This window comes from Ovis aries, chromosome 13 (genome assembly GCF_016772045.2).
Source record: "Ovis aries strain OAR_USU_Benz2616 breed Rambouillet chromosome 13, ARS-UI_Ramb_v3.0, whole genome shotgun sequence".
Lineage (NCBI taxonomy): Eukaryota > Metazoa > Chordata > Mammalia > Artiodactyla > Bovidae > Ovis > Ovis aries.
This window is the reverse complement of record NC_056066.1, coordinates 20,532,253-20,552,517: the sequence shown is the minus strand read 5'-3', so window position 1 is coordinate 20,552,517 and position 20,265 is coordinate 20,532,253. Positions and strand designations below refer to the sequence as shown.

Genomic DNA, 20,265 nt, shown 5'->3' with positions numbered 1-20,265 from the left:
CAGCCCTGGGATTACTTTGGAAGGAATGATGCTAAAGCTGAAGCTCCAGTACTTTGGCCACCTCATGTGAAGAGTTGACTCACTGGAAAAGACTCTGATGCTAGGAGGGATTGGGGGCAGGAGGAGAAGGGGACGAATGAGGATGAGATGGCTGGATGGCATCACGGACTCGATGGACATGAGTCTGAGTGAACTCCGGGAGATGGTGATGGACATGGAGGCCTGGAGTGCTGCGATTCATGGGGTCGCAAAGAGTCGGACGTGACTGAGCGACTAACTGAACTGACTTCCCCTTAGCACTGCCTATTTTTACAGTGTTCCACAGGTTTTGGGTTATTGTGTTTTCATTTTCATTCATTTCTATGCATATTTTTATTTCTTTTTTGATTTCTTCTGTGATTTGCTGGTTATTCAGCAGCATGTTGTTCCGCCTCCATATGTTGGAATTTTTAATAGTTTTTCTCCTGTAATTGCGATCTAATCCTACTGCATTGTGGTCAGAAAAGATGCTTGGAATGATTTCAATTTTTTTGAATTTACCAAGGCTAGATTTATGGCCCAGGATGTGATCTATCCTGGAGAAGGTTCTGTGTGTGCTTGAGAAAAAATTGAAATTCATTGTTTTGGAGTGAAATGTCCTATAGATATCAATTAGGTCTAACTGGTCTATTGTATCAGTTAAAGTTTGTGTTTCCTTGTTAATTTTCTGTTTAGTTGATCTGTCCATAGGTGTGAGTGGGGTATTAAAGTCTCCCACTATTATTGTGTTATTGTTAATTTCCCCTTTCATACTGGTTAGCATTTATCTTACATATTGTGGTGCTCGTATGTTGCGTGCATATATATTTATAATTGTTATATCTTCTTGGATTGATCTTCTTCTTTGATCATTATGTAGTGTCCTTCTTTGTCTCTTTTCACAGCCTTTATTTTAAAGTCTATTTTATCTGAGTATTGCTACTCCTGCTTTCTTTTGGTCTCTATTTGCGTGGAATATCTTTTTCCAGCCCTTCACTTTCAGTCTGTATGTGTCCCCTGTTTTGAGGTGGATTTCTTGCAGACAACATATATAGGGGTCTTATTTTTGTATCCATTCAGACAGTCTTTGTCTTTTGGTTGGGGCATTCAACCCATTTACATTTAAGGTAAGTATTGATAAGTATGATCCCATTGCCATTTACTTTATTGTTTTGGGTTCGAGTTTATACACCCTTGTTGTGTTTCCTGTCTAGAGAAGATCCTTTAGCATTTGTTGGAGAGCTGGTTTGGTGGTGCTGAATTCTCTCAGCTTTTGCTTGTCTGTAAAGCTTTTGATTTCTCCTTCATATTTGAATGAGATCCTTGCTGGGTACAGTAATCTGGGCTGTAGATTATTTTCTTTCATCACTTTAAGTATGTCCTGACATTCCCTCCTGGCCTGAAGAGTTTCTATTGAAAGATCAGCTGTTATCCTTATGGGAATCCCCTTGTATGTAATTTGTTGTTTTTCCCTTGCTGCTTTTAATATTTGTTCTTTGTGTTTGACCTTTGTTAACTTGATTAATATGTCTTGGGGTGTTTCACCTTGGGTTTACCCTGTTTGGGAGTCTCTGGGTTTCTTGGACTTGGGTGATTATTTCCTTCCCCATTTTAGGGAAGTTTTCAACTATTATCTCCTATTTTCTGGTGGTCTTTCTTTTTGTCTTCTTCTTCTGAGACTCCTATGTTTTGAATGTTGGGGCGTTTAACATGGTCCTTGAGGTCTCTGAGATTGTCCTCATTTCTTTTAATTTGTTTTTCTTTTTTCATCTCTGATTCATTTGTTTCTATTATTCTATCTTCTACCTCACTAATCCTATCTTCTGCCTATATTCTATATTCTACTATTTGTTCCCTCCAGAGTGTTTTCTATCTCATTTATTGCATTATTCATTATATACTGACTCTTTTGTATTTCTTCTAGGTCCTTGTTAAACCTTTCCTGCATCTTCTCAATCCTTGTCTCCAGGCTATTTATCTGTGATTCCATTTTGATTTCAAGATTTTGGATCATTTTCACTATCATTATTCAGAATTCTTTGTCAGGTAGATTCCTTATCTCTTCCTCTTTTGTTTGGTGGGCATTTATCCTATTCCTCCATGGGATTCTCCAGGCAAGAATACTGGAGCGGGTTGCCATTTCCTTCTCCAGGGGATCTTCCCAACCCAGGGATTGAACCCGGGTCTCCCACCTTGCAGGCAGACGCTTTAACCTCTGAGCCACCAGGGAAGCCCTTCACTTCACTTCACTTTCTGTTAAGTCACTTCAGTCGTGTCCAACTCTATGCGACCCCATAGATGGCAGTCTACCAGGCTCCCCCATCCCTGGGATTCTCCAGGCAAGAACACTGGAGTGGGTTGCCATTTCCTTCTCCAATGCATGAAAGTGAAAAGTGAAAGTGAAGTCGCTGAGTTGTGTCAGACTCTGTGCAACCCCATGGACTGCAGCCCACCAGGCTCCTCCATCCATAGGATTTTCCAGGCGAGAGTAATGGAGTGGGGTGCCATCACCTTCTCCGTCACTTCACTTTACCTGCTGGGTATTTATCTGTCTCTTCATCTTGTTTATATTGCTGGGTTTGGGTTGGCCTTTCTGTATTCTGGCAGTTTGTGGAGTTCTCTTTATTGAGGAGTTTCCTTGCTGTGTTTGGGGTTGTATGGGTGGCTTGTCAAGGTTTCCTGGTTAGCAACGTTTGTGTTGGTGTTCTGGCAGGTGGAGCTGGATTTCTTATCTCTGGAGTGCAATGAAGTGTCCAGTAATGAATTATGAGATGTCAATGGGTTTGGAGTGACTTTGTGCAGCCTGTATATTGAAGCTCAGGGCTGTGTTCCTGTGTGCTGGAGAATTTGCTTGGTATGTCTTGCTCTAGAACTTGTTGGCCCTTGGGTGGTGCTTGGTTTCAGTGTAGGTATGGAGGTGTTTGATGAGTTCCTGTCGATTAACGTTCCCTGGAGTCAGGAGTTCTCTGGTGTTCTCACGATTTGGACTTAAGCCTCCTGCTTCTGGTTTTCAGTCTTATTTTTACAGTAGCCTCAAGACTTCTCTATCTCCTTTTGAAGACAATGGGCTGCTTTTCTGGGTGCCTGATGTCCTCTGCCAGCATTCAGAAGTTGTTTTGTGGAATTTACTCAGCGTTTAAATGTTCTTTTGATGAATTTGTTGGGGAGAAAGTGGTCTCCCCATCCTATTCCTCTGCCATCTTAGAACCCACCTCCTGTCTCTGCTTTTTAATATGCTGTCTAGGTTAGTCATAACTTTCCTTCCAAGGAGTAAGCATCTTTTAATTTCATGGCTGCAGTCACCATCTGCAGTGATTTTGGAGCACAAAAAAATTAAGTCTGACACTGTTTCCCCATCTATTTGCCATGAACTGATGGGACTGGATGCCATGATCTTAGTTTTCTGAGTGTTGAGCTTTAAGCCAACTTTTTCACTCTGCACTTTCACTTTCATCAAGAGGCTCTTCAGTTCTTCTTTGTTCTCTGCCGTAAGGTTGGTGTCATCTGAATATCTGAGGTTATTAATATTTCTCCCGGCAATCTTGATTCCAGCTTGTGTTCCTTCCAGCCCAGCGTTTCTCATGATGTACTCTGCATAGAAGTTAAATAAGCTGGCTGACAATATACAGCCTTGACATACTCCTTTTCCATTTGGAACCAGTATGTTTTTCCATGTCCAGTTCTTAACTGTTGCTTCCTGACCTGAATACAGATTTCTCAAGAGGCAGGTCAGGTGGTCTGGTATTCCTATCTCTTTCAGAATTTTCCACAGTTTATTGTGATCCACACAGTCAAAGGCTTTGGCATAGCCAATAAAGCAGAAATAGATGTTTTTCTGGAACTCTCTTGCTTTTTTGATGATCCAGTGGATATTGGCAATTTGATCTCTGGTTCCTCAAATAATAATTGCTGGTTCCTCAAACAGATAATTACTAAGATGCATTTTCTATCTGCTATTTGTTGAACTTAAGAATATGAATATGAATAGGACATGGACCCTATCATTAAGAAGCTCACAGTCTGTTATGGGAGACATCAAACCAAAAGTCAATGTGATGAGAGAAGAACAAGGCTGAGAACAAAGCAGTTTGGATGCTCAGAAGTAGGAGTGCTTGCTTTTGTCCAATGTCACCTGGGAAGATTCGCAGATGACACAGCTTCTGTGTTTAGTGTTTGTGAAAGTTTTTCCTTTTGTGTTTTATTTTTATGGGAAAGAAAGAAGTAAACCTAGTATTTCTGAAAATTTATTCTATCTTCCTTTGACCAATAAGTTCTTCTTGATCACTGGAGTCTGGAAAAATGGCGGCTGGCATCATTCATTCTATGTCTTGGGCATATTTGGCTTATAGAGCCTGAATTCCAAGACTTTGGTATATTACTGCCAATACATTACAGATCCTAGCCACCTTAATTTTCATCTGCCCTACACATTATTTGTGAAAAGCACACTGTGTGTTAGGCAAAGAACAGAGTAAACAAACACTGCTGTCTCTGCTTCCCAGAGATTTATCTGCAAATAGAATTATATCTGAGTCTCAGATATTGCTGTTTCTAATCATCTTGAAAGACCACTATACAGATAGATTTGCTAAGTGTCTGGTCTAATTTTGAATTGTAAGTTAGACACTTTTAATTTTTAAAATTAAGCATTAATTCTCTTGGAGAATTGTAATGCAGAGATAAAGACAGGACATTATTCAGTCAGATAAAAGGCACTCTAATAGCTGAAAGGTTAATGCAGTTATTAATACATCACAACCAGGCAATACTCAAGGCCCAAAGGGGTAAACCCTAAGTCTATTTAAAGATAAATAAATAAAAAAATAATAGTAAACATAACATATAGTCATGCCCTAAATTGTGGGGGTGGGCTTTACATCAGGGTTTCCTAATCCCCTGGCCCCCAGTCATGGCCTGTTAGGAACCAGGCCACACAGAAGGAGGTGAATGATAGGTGAGCGAGTAAAGTTTCATCTGTATTTTACAGCTGCTCCCCATAGTTCGATGGTATCACTGACTCAATGGACATGAGTTTGAGCAAGTTCCAGGAGATGGTGAAGGACAGAGAAGCCTGGCATGCTGCATTTCATGGGGTCACAAAGAGTTGGACACGACTGAGTGACTGAACAATAACAACAACCCATTGCTCTCCCATCACCCCCAGATGGGACCATCTAGCTGCAGGAAAAGCTCAGGGCACCCACTGATACTGCATTATGGTGAATTGTATAATTATTTTATTATATATCACAATGTAATAAGAACAAAGTCCATAATAAATGTAATACACTTGAATCACCCTGAAACCATCACCCCACTCCCAGTCTGTGGAAAAATTGTCTTCCATGGAACCAGTCCCTGGTGCCAAAAAGGTCAGGGACCACAGCTAAAGTATTCAGGAAAATTTAGTTCAACTTCCTAATTTTATGTATAAGAAAATACAGAATATCGGAATAGTTTTCTTCCCTATTGTCCAACCTGTTTATCTTCCTGGGTTTTTGGATTTTTGTTAGCAGCATTATCAACTATGCAGTTGTCTAAGTAATACAGTCTTGGATCAACTCTGACACGTGTTTTTTCCTCACCAGTTATATCAGGTTAGTTGCCACTGCTCAAGTTCAAGTTCTCATTGTCTCTCATCCAAACCTCTGAAATAGGATTATGTCCTCTAGACAGATGATCGATTTTATAATCTTATCCTAATCTGTTCTCATGCTCTGCATTCTTTTATTTTAACCATAAATATGATCTGGCCATTCTTCTTACAGTCTTAAAAGACTTCTTGTCATTCTTAAAACACTTTCCTGGCTTGCATCAGTTAAGGCCCTAGCAGGAAACAGTTGACATACTCCAATTGGGAAATGTGAGGAATGTTCGATAAAATGCTAATTTGCAAAGGTGTGGCCAGAATATAAAGAAACCTTAAATGATGTGGCAGTAGGCTGGGCCAATGACATCAGGCCTGTTACCAGCCTAGGCTGGAAGGAGGAAGACTGAGAAGATGTACAGCTGGGGTCTGCATAGGGCCCCTCATGGACCTATCACTGCTACCAGCCAGCTAGAACAGTGCTGGCCAGGATTATGGCTCAAGCCAGGATTATGAATACCCAGCCCCCTCTATCTTTCCTCCCTCAAGGTGCGCTCCACTTCAACCAAACATAATATAAATTCAGATGACAAGGGAGCCCATTAATGCAATCCATAAAGGCCAGTTCTCTAGATGCTGGGGGTGGTGGGGTGGGGGGACAGACAGAGATAGACAGCATTTATCCCAACTTTACCAATAAACTGAAAACTCCGTAATAGTCATTCAAAACCCTTACCCACCTCTCTACCACATACTTTTGCCACAAGTGTAATGTAACTTGTTCTCCTCCATATTCTATAGCTATGTCAGCCTACTGAGAAACTGTAAGTTTCCACATTATCTTTTATTTTCAGCAGTGTTCTTTCCTCATCTCTAACTAGTTTCTGCATCCTTTCAGGCTTTATATAAATCTTACTTTCCCCTTGTAGCCCTCTTCATCCATCTGAATTGCATCTCCCCAGAATATATCGCCTCTATGTGATACACCAAGACATATGCCATGCCCCACTCACTCCACTCTGAATAAAAGGAGTTCTGAAATCCCCAGGCACAGGGTAGGGAATGGGACTCTTCTGAGGGGTGCAGAGAGGTGATCTGCCTGGGAAAAAGGCTCAGGGAGATCAGGCTGAGATCAGACCTCAGACTCCCCCCTTGAGGTCTTTTTTATGGGCTTGTTCTATCACTTCAAGACAAAAAACAAAGGTGAGGTTTAAGGGAAAAGAATAGGTGGCATGGTATTCTTTAAAAAAAGAGAGAGAGAGAGGGAGAAGAAAAGGAAGGAGGAGGAAGAGGAGAAATCATCATGATCACATATGGTCCAATCCTGTTTTTAAGGGTAAGATTTCAAAACCCTGCTCTCCATTTTCCTTTTCTAGCTCAAAGTAAACATTTACCAGAGTTGATAGAACATGGCCAATATATGCACAACGGCCTGAGACTGGGGAGTTAGGTTTGTGCATCTTAACAGCTGTACTTCTTTTGGGCAAACGCATATGTGGAAAGAGCAAAGGTTTGCAAGCATTGGGAGACGACCTTAGTCATTGCCACTGGTGGAATTCCAGTTTTCTAAGGCTAAGAATTCATTTCTGGGACCAAACACAGGCTCACTAGTGACATTCTAGCTGCAAGAGCAGCTGAATGCCTTGAGGCACAGAGTAAGTAATTTTGATTTTGGCTAAGGATAAATATTCATTACTGAGCCCAGTTTAGGTCTAGCCAAGGATCACAAACTAGGAGAAAAGCAAAACTTCTGTCCCCAAAGAAACACATTATCATACAAGGTGTTAGCAGTGGGAAAGGCTCTGGGAGAAAGAATAATAAAATAGAGACAGATATTTTATTTGGCCATCAGGGCCACTCATACATAAATCTCAACCAAGAACATCTGTACTTTGCATGGGCAGCTGGTATACCTTTTGGGATTCCAGTCACGTTTTTTATCAGAAATATAAACATAAACAATTACTATTTTGATCATTCTTTCCTTCCATTTTATCCCTATTTTGTTTTACATTTCTACCTTTACACATGCCCCTTACACGTGCCATAGTCAAATAAATAGATTACTATAATAGAGTATGAGTCAGAAAGCATATAAGGTTTATATATATATATATCTTTGAGCTTTTGCAAGACTAGCACATAGGAATTCTTAATAAATGTTCACGGCCTTGAATCAAGAGGCATTCCCAAGATCATATTCAGGTCTTATAATTTCCTACTCAGTAATATTTTTACAGTTGTACATGCTTATAATCCCATGAAATTATTTAGAAACTTTTAGAAAGATGTAGACCTATGTTATTTCTCAGCATAACTGAATGAAATAGGTCTGTTAATTTTTAACATCTGTTAGTGTATTTATTAAATCAACACAATCCCTCAGGAGTAAGTGCCACAAGACAGCATAATAAACAGCTGTTTACTGTGTATTCTTCCCCAGGCAAAGATGACGTAATCCAAAATAGGAAAGCAGTGGGTGTTATGTGGCTTTAGGAAAATAAGGATAAATAGTCCACTATTTATTTGTGTTCTTTAATATTGGCTTCCTGGTGTAGGTGGGATTGTCACAGCTTTTTGTATTAACTGCAAACAACTCTAGAAGTTAATACAAATTTGTTGCATCCTCTAAAGATGTGAGAGTTGGACTATAAAGAAAGTTGAGTGCCAAAGAATTGATGCTTTTGAACTGCGGTGTTGGAGAAGAGTCTTGAGAGTCCCTTGGACTGCAAGGAGATCCAACCAGTCCATCATAAAGGAGATCAGTCCTGGCTGTTCATTGGAAGGACTGATGTTGAAGGTGAAAGTCCAATACTTTTGGCCACCTGATGCGAAGAGATGACTCATTTGAAAAGACTCTGATGCTGGGAAAGATTGAGGGCAGGAGGAGAAGGGGACGACAGAGGATGAAATGGTTGGATGGCATCACCGACTCAGTGGGTTTGGGTGGACTCTGGCAGTTGGTGATGGACAGGGAGGCCTGCCGTGCTGCGGTTCATGGGATCACAAAGAATCGGACATGACTGAGCGACTGAACTGAAGTCTCATGAGGAAAATCTGGTGGATATTGGACTGTGCAGCCACGTGTAGTAGATACCTTTCAGAGACCTTTCGTGATGACCCCCATCATCCTCACCATGGGGCATTGTATGGGGTCCCAGCAGCCATGTTTGTACAGTTGATCTTGCCCCATAACTCATCCATAGTTGATTTAACCAGAAATGGGATCTTGACCCAAGTGGGCTAATCAGAGGGTCTTCCTTTCGAATATGGAATGGAGATAGAAAAACAAAGATATAGTCTCTCCACAGGTCTGGGGGCGTAATTTGTAACATCCATCCTCAAGGCAACACATTTTTGTTATATAGACAGAGTAAAGGCAGTATGTCTTCAGAGAGAGAGTCACCAAGAGCGAAGCAAAAAGCAGCAGAGATGAGAAGCAGAATACCACTGGGTCCAGGCCTCCCTGAGGCCTGATCTCTTTATTCCTACCCTTGAGCTCTGTAAGACATGTGCATTGTTACACTAAATTCTTTATTTTGATTAAGGTGCTTGAGATGCTTTCTTCCCCTGCAATCAGTGTCCTCACTCACACATTTGGTGGCAAGTAGCTAACAGAAAGGTCAGAGAATGTATAATAAAATCCAGGAACTGCATCTCTAAAAACAACTTTAAGAGGCTCGTTGCTGTGCTTAGCATTGTCTGAGCATGCAGTGCTCCATCCTGCGCTTTTCAGAAATGAATACAAAAAAGTTTCAAGTCACTGAAGGATCTCTTATGTTACAGATTGTTTCTATAAAATCTAATGAAAAACATTAAGGTTAAGGTTTATTTAGAGAAGGTGATAAATTTCCTGCTTACATTAATTCCTGCCTATCTCAAAGTTTTGGTATTATTTTCAAGATGAGTCATTGTTATCATGTAGGTATCTCCCAGCCTAACACTCTAACTTGCTTTAGGGCTTAAATGATTTTTTGCAAAAAGACATTTAAAAAAGTTAATGTGCAACATTGTAATTGAAAATTCATCAGTAGACATGAGCAATATTTCTGGTGATGATCAGAAGTATGGATAATATTAAAGTACAGATAGTCTTCAATAGGTGTGTATTGGATATGTTATGCATACGATGCTAGAAACTGGGAATGTAAAGATAAGGAATGGTTAATATGGAAATTGTTAAGTAATAACACTACAAAATGGCGTTTTAACAATCTCCTTGCGGATAACATTTTGACAACTCAGTGACTAACCCTGAAGGAATACCAGGTTATTTTTACTTAGTATAAAAAAATGCATGTGTTTGTATAACTCTGCTAGGCATATTGTGTGAAATGCCATACACTGTAGAGGAATGGGAACACTTCCAAGGGTAGGGTGTGTGTGGAGAGTGGAGTTGGTGGAAAATCAAACTTGGTGCAGTGGTCTTTGAACATTGCCACTTGAGTTATCTCTAAAATAATTTAGAAAAATATGCATCTCCTTTTACATTTTTATTTTAATGTCTAAAAAGTGTATTGAGTCAATTTCTAGATAGGTTGATAAGAAGCTGGGGATCCCTGAGGAGAAGAGAGGGGTCTGGGGCTCTCAAGGAGGAGATAGGGGTCTGGAGTTCTCAAGGAGGAGAAAAGGACAAAATTTTTTTCTACAGTCCTTAGTTTTAGGTTTTTTTTCCTTAAGCCCAGAGTTGATGATTATGCAACAAAAAAACTCAGCTTAAACTCTGTACTAAGGATTCTATAACAGCAATGTATCCGGCTTGAGGATATGTTTCTCCTTCTTGAGAAACTTCCGACTAATCCTGTTATCTTAAAATGTAAATTGTGGGAGTGGACCTAGTAAGACCTTTACAATCTTGGGACATTCTTTTGATTTAGTGTAATAACTAATTTAAAAAGTATATAGCTCCCTTGCTAAGACTAGTGAGGGGGCACTCTCCATCCCCTTCTGATGTTGTTGTCAGAAGCCTTCTTTGTTTTTCACTGTAATGAAACTTCTGCCACACAACAGCCCTGAGTGGTCAAGCCTGATCTCTGGTCCTGAAGCTAAATCTTTGGAGATCAAGAATCTGATACTGTTCACAGTAAGCTATAAGTTTAGTGGTTGCAAAGAAAAGAATTTCTGGAATATTTTATATTGAGTTATTTAAATTATGGAATTTGTCTACCATCTCATCTAAGTGACAAAGCCAGTCGTGCTAACTAGCCAATCAACCAACTCAAACTTAATTTTCCGAAAAAGCTGACTTATTGTTAAATTTAAATACATATGTTAAAACATGTCCCAGGGAATCGAAAAAAAATGGTACAAATGAACTTATTTAGAAAACTGAAACAGACTCACAAACATAGAAAACAAACTATGGTTTGTTACTGTTACCAAAGGGGAAAGGGGTGGGGAAGGGATAAATCAGGAGTTTGGGGTTTAACAGATACACAATTGTTCAGTTGCTAAGTTGTGCCCCACTCTTTTGCAACCCCATAGACTGTAGCCTGCCAGACTCTTACTTCTATATGTAAAACAGATGTGGCAAAACCAATACAGTATTGTAAAGTAAAATAAAGTAAAAATTAAAATGAAAAAACGTAATTGCAATAAATAAATATGCAAAAAAAAAAAACCCAGATAAACAACAAAGTCCTACTCTATAGCACAGGGAACTATATTTGATACTTCGTAAAAACCTATAATGGAAAGTAATCTGGGAAAAAATATATGTATATACACATATAACTGAGTCACTTTGCTATACACCAGAAACTAACACCACACTGTAAAACAACTGTACCTCAATTAAGAAAATAAATATGATTTCAAACTCTAAGTGAGAAAGGAGAGAAAGAGGAAAAGAGATCTCTCAGGCTGGGCTGCAGTGCCACCAACATTTGCTTTAGAGGTCTCTCCATAGCCCAGAATATGCAGGTTGTCCAATATGAATCCGGAGAAGGTGTGAAACTTAAGGTTCTTTTTGAGGACCTCTGCTGGTTGTGTTCATATGAAAACTTATTTATATACTGCAGTGATTAGTTTTATGTGTCAACTTGGTTGGGCTGTGGAGCCCTATTGTTCATTCAAACCATACTCGAGATGCTACTGTGAAGGACTTCTCAGATAAGATTACTACCTCTATTGTGGGAGGGGCTCATTCACTTATTTGAAAGCTTTAGGAGTAAATGCTGAGATTTCTTAAAAAAAGAAAGAATTCTGCCTCAAGATTACAACAGAGAAATCCTACCCGTGTTTCCAGTCTGATAGCTTGTCTGAAAGATTCTAGACTCAAGCTTACACCATCAATGCTTACCTGACTTTCCAGCTTGCAGGCCTGCCCTGCAAGTTTCACGCTTGCCAGTCCCCACTATTACGTGAGCAAATAAATCCTTCTCCCTTAATATATTATAATTATATATATATTAATTATAGTATTAATACAATTAAATATGATTATCTCAATATTAATAAACAATTTTATAATTCATATTTCATAAATGTAATATATAAATATGTAATTTTTATAGGAAGATATATGTTAATTTTTAAGATATCATAATATATTATATACTGACATATTTAAACATAATAATATATTAATATAATAATTACTAGTTTATTGTATAGGTTGTATATTATGTTTATACATTAAATATAAATATATTATGCATTTGATATTTAAAGATATATATAAACACAGAAGGATAGAAATAACAGAATATCTAACTAGCTAGCTGCTGCTGCTGCAGCTAGCTTCTATCTTTTTATCCATTTTTTTGTTTCTCTGGAAAATGCTACTATATAGTAGCACAAAACCAGTATTTCACTTAGTAGCTTTATGTTTTTTCCCACTACATTAAGTCCAGACTTATTTTCATTCATGTTTGTATCCACATTGTCTGGCATATTTTAGGCACATAAGAAACAAAGAATTAATAGATGAGTAAGACTTTAATAGTAATGGAGTAAAATGTTGTATCTTTTTTCCTAATGAACACTATAATTTTATAATAAATTTGCCTTAATTGATGATATCGAGTTTGGTGTCTGCTAATTAACATGATTGCAGGCTGGAGATCTGTGGAGAATTCAAGCAAGAGGCGGATATAAGTTGGCACCAAGGAACAGGCAGCTCTGCAGGGCTCTGTGACACACTGGCTAGCAGCAAATCTAAATTTCTGAACACAGATGCAGGTGTGCAAGACATGATGCATTTCTTTAATTTCTTAAAATTTCTTTAAGTCTTATTTTGAGCCCTTAGCTTGTTTAGTTCATGGGAAAGACAATCGCTTTCATTACTGGGGGGATATGATGTGTTTCTCATTCAGATGATAGAAGATGGGTATGGAGTAGGAAGCCCCAGAATCCTGAAGGGCACAATAGGTTGTGAGGTCTTAACCATGCATGAGTCGAGCCCACAGAGTCCCTCCAGGTACACAGATCTCAGCTTCGGATCTATGTGCCACCTAGGACGTGGAGTCTTGGTCTGGGGCACTGGTGCAAGACCTCCCTGAGCAAGCTGAGAAAGGGTCTCTTTGATAGTTGTGCTGATGACCCTGAGCACTGCCAGAAAGTGGGACATCCATCACCTTGTGCATTTTTCATTTGGGCCAAACGTCAGATTTTGTTATTTGGTGTCATCAAAAATGTTCCTAACATAATCAGAAAAGTAAACTTGTGGCTTTTTATTTAAAAACTTACTAATCATTAAATAGCTTAGGCTTTCTTCCCAGAAAAATAAATCCACGAAGTATGGAAAACTAAAGTTACCTGAATGTAATATGGAATGAAAGAAAAATATAACAAATGAAATGTTTCAGAAAATTGGTCTGCCAGAGCAATGGAAGGCATCACTTACCTTACTGGTACTTTTTTGTTGGCAAGAAAACACAAGACCGCTAGTGTAATATGAGCTATCAGTAAAGCTAATCCAATACCCAGGAGGGTCCATATATCTGGAATTTCAAACCAATGAAAAAATGTAAATACTCAGTGAAAAATATTAGAGACTCCAAAACTCAAGTGATTTTGGTCACAATGTCACTTACTGTTCTGAGTGTTCGTGAAATCAGCAGTCGGTGGGTTAACCTTGATGTGGCAACGATTTCCCTTCCAACCTTGTGCACATCTGGAAATGAGATAAAATGTGATAGTTGGTAAAAAAAAAAATAAAGAAAGAAGTGGAAACATATTTTAGCAGTACTGTCATGGAATAAAACAATGAATGTTTAAAAATAATGAGATACCAGGAATGTGGGTAACTTTGATATGAAACCAAAAATGTTAAAGCAAAGCAAAAAAAAAAAAAAAATTTAAATCTTATTATTTTCATATTATTTGTGTAAGAGAATTTTTTTTTCAGTATTTATTCCCTCCTTGTTTTATCTGTAAGGTGGGGGCTTGATTTCCTTATCTATTTGGTGGGAACCATATTCCATATATTGGACTATATTTTCTTCGATTCCTGTGTTCACAGTTCCTTTGATAACTGTGGCAGACCAATTCCATATTTCCATATATTGGGAAAGACCCTGATGTTGGGAAAGACTGAAGGCAGGAGGAGAAGGGATGAGGATGAGATGGTTGGATGACATTACTGACTCGAAGGACATGAGTTTGAGCAAGCTCCAGGAGTTAGTGATGGACAGGGAAGTCTGGCATGCTGCAGTCCATAGGGTTGCAAAGAGTCAGACATGATTGAGCAATGGAGCTGAACTGATGGTGGAAACAAGACTCATTTCTTGTTTTCAAAAGTTGACTTCACTTTTCACCAGTGCCCAATATTACTTTACTTTTTCATTTGTCTCAAACTCTAAAGCTAGCACATTTTTCAATAGTGAATGGATTTAAGTTCTTTCAGATACCAATAGAGAATATTCAAATAATAGATTAACATAAATATAAATCAGAGTATTTTTATTTCTCATTATAAGGGGATGATCCTTCAATTTCATAGATGTGAAATCAGATTAATAATCAAATTGGAAATGCCATCAATCCTATAGGATTTCACTATCTCTGCTTTATTTAGAGTCATACGTGATGAAATTTGTAACACTGGGAACATCTGCTCTGATATGGATGGCTTTCAGAAAGTTCAGAACTGGAAACTAACTCATGCCTCAAAGGGAAATGAGGTTTATTTCTAAGCAGCATAAGTGTCAGAATTTCTCTGGTAGAATGTGTTTGCATATGAATGTGAAAGCTTATATATACATTCTTGTTTACCAGAAATAACTGGATACAAATTAAGAAGGGTTTGGTTGAGTTTCCTGCCAATTGGATTAAAAACTGGCTTTTGAATGAATGTTTTTAAAAGCTATGTGTTAGAAGCAATGTTTCTTTAGCACACAGTTAATTTTTTTTTCTCAATCTCCCTTTTGCTTTTGAAAATCTGAATAACCAATATCAATTTCTTCAAAAAAGCAATAGCTTCCTTAAATATTAAATATAAAAAGGAGGTTCAAGGGGGCCCATAAGAATGCCTTCTTTCCTTAGTAAATATTCTTTAAAAAGAAATTTAAGACAATTTAGTTGTTTTTGATGTCTCTATTCAAATTAAAATAAATTAGAAATGTTTAAGGTCAGAGTCTATTTGTTTTTTTACTCTCATAAACCTTAATAAGTATTCTTTATCAGTTTTCAGGTTGGCAGTGTGAATTCACATGTCAGTCTTTCACATTTTGCCTTCAACTGACTTGATCTAAGACATTACTTTGCTGACGAAGGTCTGTATAGTCAAAGTTATGATTTTTCTAGCAGTCATGTACAGATGTGAGAGTTGGACCATAAACAAGGCTGAGTGCTGAAGAATCGATGCTTTTCAAATTGTGGTACTGGAGAAGACTCTTGAGGTTCCTTTGAAATGCAAGGAGATCAAACCAGTCAATCCTAAAGATCACTGAGATTTTTTTTTTAAGGCTAGTCATCCTCTCTATTCCTCTTCATGTGCAATCTGAAGCTTAGATATCTCATTCAACTATTTATTTTTCACTAGCAAATCATAAATAGTAGCATACCAAATGAAAAATAAGAGACTTCCTTCCTGAAGAAGGAAGGCACAGATTGTTATTTTCAGTGGCAGCCTTCTGGGTAGTTTTAACAGCTGTTGGGGACAGAAGGTGAAGGCTCTTGTGGGGAGAAAAAGGGAAAGTAGATGATCTGTTGGGAAGAACCTGGTGTGCTTTGCCTAAGCAGATGCCAACCAGAGGATACCAGTCCAGGTGGGGCATTCCAGGCGCAGCTGTGAAAAGCTGGGTGGCTGGGTGGTGAGTCGGGTGGGTGTGGGGAATCCTGTATAACTGTCTGATACCAAGAGTGAGATCCCTAAAAGAATGGGGCAGTGAGATTCATCCTATTTGCTTGAAAATTAAAAACCAAATAATCCTTCCTAGGTAATGTTTTAGCTACATTATGATTAGACAAGATTGAATACAATGGTGATTCCACCTCTTGTATAACCCAACAAGATCTATTAATATAAGGATGATAAACACTATATAATATTTGTGCTAAAGACTAGGATTATTGTCATTGTTTAGTCACTAAGTCATATCCGACTCTTTTGCAACTCCATGGACTATAGCCTGCCATGCTCCTCTGTTCGTGGGATTTCCCAGGCAAGAATACTGGAAAGGGTTGTATTTCCTTCTCTAGGGGATCTTCCTGACCTAGGGATCAAACCCGCATCTCTTGCATCTGTTGCAGATTCCTGACCAATGAGACAACAGGGAAGCCAAAGACTAGGATATCTCAGCATAAATGAGAAGGCTTGTTTTGTTTTCATGTCAAGAAGAAAAGAGACGCTAGATGTGATGAAATTATTCTGGAAGTCTTTTTCATACTGAGTCATAAGAAACAGTTAAATCAAAAAATGACCTGTTAAGCTTGACAAAATGTCAAAAATAACTCATTTTTATTTAGAAAGTATGCATAAACAGAATGTTTTTGAGGAAAATTTAATTTATCCCGAGTTAATGTGAGGCTGTGTGCTTTCTCATTTATTTCATATACCTAATGAGTTTAATATTGCAGCATTTCAGCCTTATCTTCCATTCTTCAGTTGCTCAGTCATTTCCAACTCTGTGACCCCATGGACTGGAGCACACCAGGCTTTCCTGTCCTTCAGTATTTCCCGGAGCCTGCTCAGACTCATTCTATTGAGTTGGTGATGCCACCCACCCACCTCATCCTCTATCATCCCCTTCTCCTGTTTACAGTCTTTCCCAGCATCAGGGTCTTTTCCAATAAGTCGGTTCTTCACATCAGGTGGTCAAAGTATTGGGGCTTCAGCTTCAGCATCAGTCCCTCCAATGAATATTCAGGCTTGATTTCCTTTAGGATTTACTGGTTTGATCTCCTTGCAGTCCTAGGGATTCTCAAGAATATTCTCCAACACCACTGTTCAAAAGCATCAATTCTTCAGCGCTCAGCTTTCTTTATGGTCCAACTCTCACATCCGTACATGACTACTGGAAAAACCATAGCCTTGACTAGATGGACCTTTGTTGGCAAAGTGATGTCTCTGCTTGTTAGTATGGTGTTAGGTTTGTCATAGCTTTTCTTCCAAGGGGCATTTGGAAGCATTTCAGCCTTATTTTAGAACAATGGAGGTTCAAGCTGCTACTCAATTACCATGTATATTATGACTGCCTGCACCAAATTCATTGAAACACCCATCCTCCTTCCCTTCCCTCCATCAAATTATAAGCATTTCCATGGTTTGGTTGAGATGGAACCCCAGCCTGTCTCTAGGGTTATCTCATTTTCCTTGGTGCAGTGTTTTGCCTCAGGACCCTGTCCATTACCAGACAGCATTCCCAGTCAACAGGGATTGGTTCATAGACATGGACATAAGTTTTCCAGAAGTAATTCTGTCACCAGTGGGTACACATTGATGGATATTTGTGGTAAGAATTGTCCTCTGCCCAATTCTGATGTGAACAAGGAAGAATATAGCCTTATGAAGCTACCATTTTGCTACAAAAGCCAGCCTGAGGATAAAATAACCTACTGGGAAGACATAGCCTGGGAAATCATAGAGAAAGGGAGGAACAATCTTAATGGCACTTGAACCTTTTCAGTCTGTTCCGATTTCACGTCTGCTCTGCATTCAGACTTTTCAGATACATGAGTCAATAAGTTTCTGTATCATTTGAGCCAGTTTGAGTCTGGTCTTTTAGGAGCACACATGCAAAACCCATTTTCCTACTCTTCCATTTTGATCCCTGAAGTTCTCCTCATTAAATCAATAATCCCTTATTCTTAAAATATTTATTCAATGTCTACTACATACAAGATAGTCTGCCACATAGAAAAAGGATGGCCAAGATATGCTAGAGAATTGGCAAGAGCATAAACTTAGGAGATAAAAACCTTTTAAAAACATAAGTAAGAAATAAAATAGAAAATAAAATATATGAAGTATAAGAAAGGGACAGAAAAATGCTGAAGGAGAAGATGAAAAAAACTGCTTCCAGAATCTATTTCTCCAGACTCAGAAAGTGAAAAATGTACAATCGCAACTAGACATGTATGGAACAAGTGATTTATTAAAGTGTATTTATTCCAGAGTATGAAGTGTTTATATATATATTATACAATGAGTCAGAAAAAATGGTCATCTGAGTGTGTAGAAACCATCAATGACTGATGGGATCTGGAGAGATATGTCTAAATTATGTTCAAATTGTTAATGCAATGCTAATCTAGCCTCTAGATTTTACAGTTCTTTACTGAAGTATATTTTTTCAGAAATACTTACTCTATAGTTTTTTAAATCTGCAAAAGGGAAATTCCTTCAAAAGGAAGGGATTTTGAATATAGTGCAGATTAATCATTTAGCATTCTAGTAGTAGACTTGTTTTATTTTGCTAGGCATGTTTACAGTAACATTTTATGATTATTAAAATTATGAATATTGTTATAGGAACTGATATCATTCTACAATGACATTCATGCTTTAGAAAACTACAATATATTAAACCCAATAGGGAGTGGACTGAGCACCTCCTATGTGCTGAAAAATATTCTAAATACTTTAATATATTATTTGTGATACACCCATGTTATAGGATACAAGTTATTTCCCCATTTCATAGTTGAGAAAATAAATGCCCAGAGTGGTTGAGCAGTGAGTCACCAAAGGTACTCTGTGAACAAGCCCTTACACTGTGTCTGTTTGGCTCTCAGCTGATGCTCTGTTTACTACATGGTTTTGCTTCCCACATTCTTCCTAAAGTTGGAATATAATTGTTTATAATTGCCATTAACTTCACGGTTTTTGTCTGTTCGGACAGACACTGGGGTCTCATTTTCATTGTCTGAAAACGTCCATTTATCACATTAAGTTTTACCCTGCAAACGTCTAGGTATACAGGAGGCAGATGTGGTGTTGAGAAAGATTAAGAAAGGAAAATCAGGGCATCTGGATTCATTCAGCAAGACTAAGCCACTTTCTAGCTCTGTAGCCTTAGGAGAGTCAGATCACTTCATTTTACTATTTATTTACTGATTTACTTAGAGAGGAGACATACTTTTCATTAATTAAAAAATGATTATTTTTCCTTTTACAAAAGCAACAGTAGTTAAAAAATAAAAAACAAAGATAAGCAAAAAAAAAAAAAAAAGAGAGAGAGAGAGAGAGAAAAAAACACCCCAGTTTCAGTCCCTGGGTTGGGAAGGTCCCTTGGAAAAGACACTGGCTAGCCAATCTCCAGTATTCCTGCCTAGAGAATGGCCAGCACTCCAGTATTCCTTCCTAGAGAATTCCATGGGGAGAGGAGCCTGGTAGGCTACAGTCTATGGGATTGCAAAGAGTCGACACAACTGAGCAACACTAACACTTTGACTTCAGTTTTCTCCACCCAGCTAAAGAAAAATCATGGTATTCATCTAGACTTTCAAAATACTACACAACAGTTGTATACACACACAAAAATTCAGTTTCCTATTTATAAAGAGTAATAAGTACAACTCATCTCACAGGATGTGTAGGAGAGCTGAATTTAAAAAATGCACATGAAAGCACATTGCTAACTGTAAAGCATTATCTATGTCAGGCTTTTTGATACCCAGCCTTCTGCTTTCTGTATAAACCACGGTCATGATCATTCCCTGCCCTAACATACTGACCCTCCAGGGAGCTGGCATCTGACAGCAGTCCTGTCTCCACCCCTGCCTGAGCATCAGTAAATCTTAGGAGACAGTGAAAAGCCATGGTTCACAGCTTCTACTTTCCTAACTTATCACTTATGTCACTTAAAAAGCATTTTTACACCCAAATTTACCTGGAGGTTCTTGAAGCAGTTACACAGGTAGAGGAAGGAAGAGCAGGTGTTTAATAAAGTGCTCACTGCCTGTGTTGAACACTTCTACACCCCTCCCGCATCCCCTGTGGTTTCTACCCACTGGAAGTACTCCAAGGAAGGAGAAAGTAGTGCCAACCCAACTTTGTATGTAAGCATCAGTTCAGACGGAGTGCTTTCTGATCCCTATGGCGAGCCTGTGCCAGCAGAAGGGGAGTGGGACAATGGCGGAAAGCCCCTAATGAGCCATCCGTGTTGACATGGGTGAATTCATTTTAACAGAAAACAAGAAAGCAGGGGAAACAACTAAATAATCTCTGAGTCACAAAGCACTGAAATTCCACATTGAGCCCCAGTGATTAATTC

The 20,265-nt window shown here is 38.5% G+C and overlaps 1 protein-coding gene across 3 annotated transcripts in view; it reads right to left on the bottom strand.

The window, feature by feature from the left end:
- Nucleotides 1–20,265, bottom strand: part of MALRD1 (MAM and LDL receptor class A domain containing 1) — a 600,846-nt gene that overhangs the window by 23,642 nt on the left and 556,939 nt on the right. For 2 of the 3 annotated variants that reach the window (XM_042230497.1, XM_060397269.1), the window contains 2 exons: nucleotides 13,642–13,721; nucleotides 13,452–13,548 (listed from right to left, as the gene is read on the bottom strand). In XM_042230497.1, coding sequence (XP_042086431.1) covers nucleotides 13,452–13,548; nucleotides 13,642–13,721 — 177 coding nt within the window. Of the gene's footprint in view, nucleotides 1–11,880; nucleotides 11,990–13,451; nucleotides 13,549–13,641; nucleotides 13,722–20,265 lie in introns of those variants that run through there. The other variant, XM_042230498.1, reaches the window with a different exon arrangement.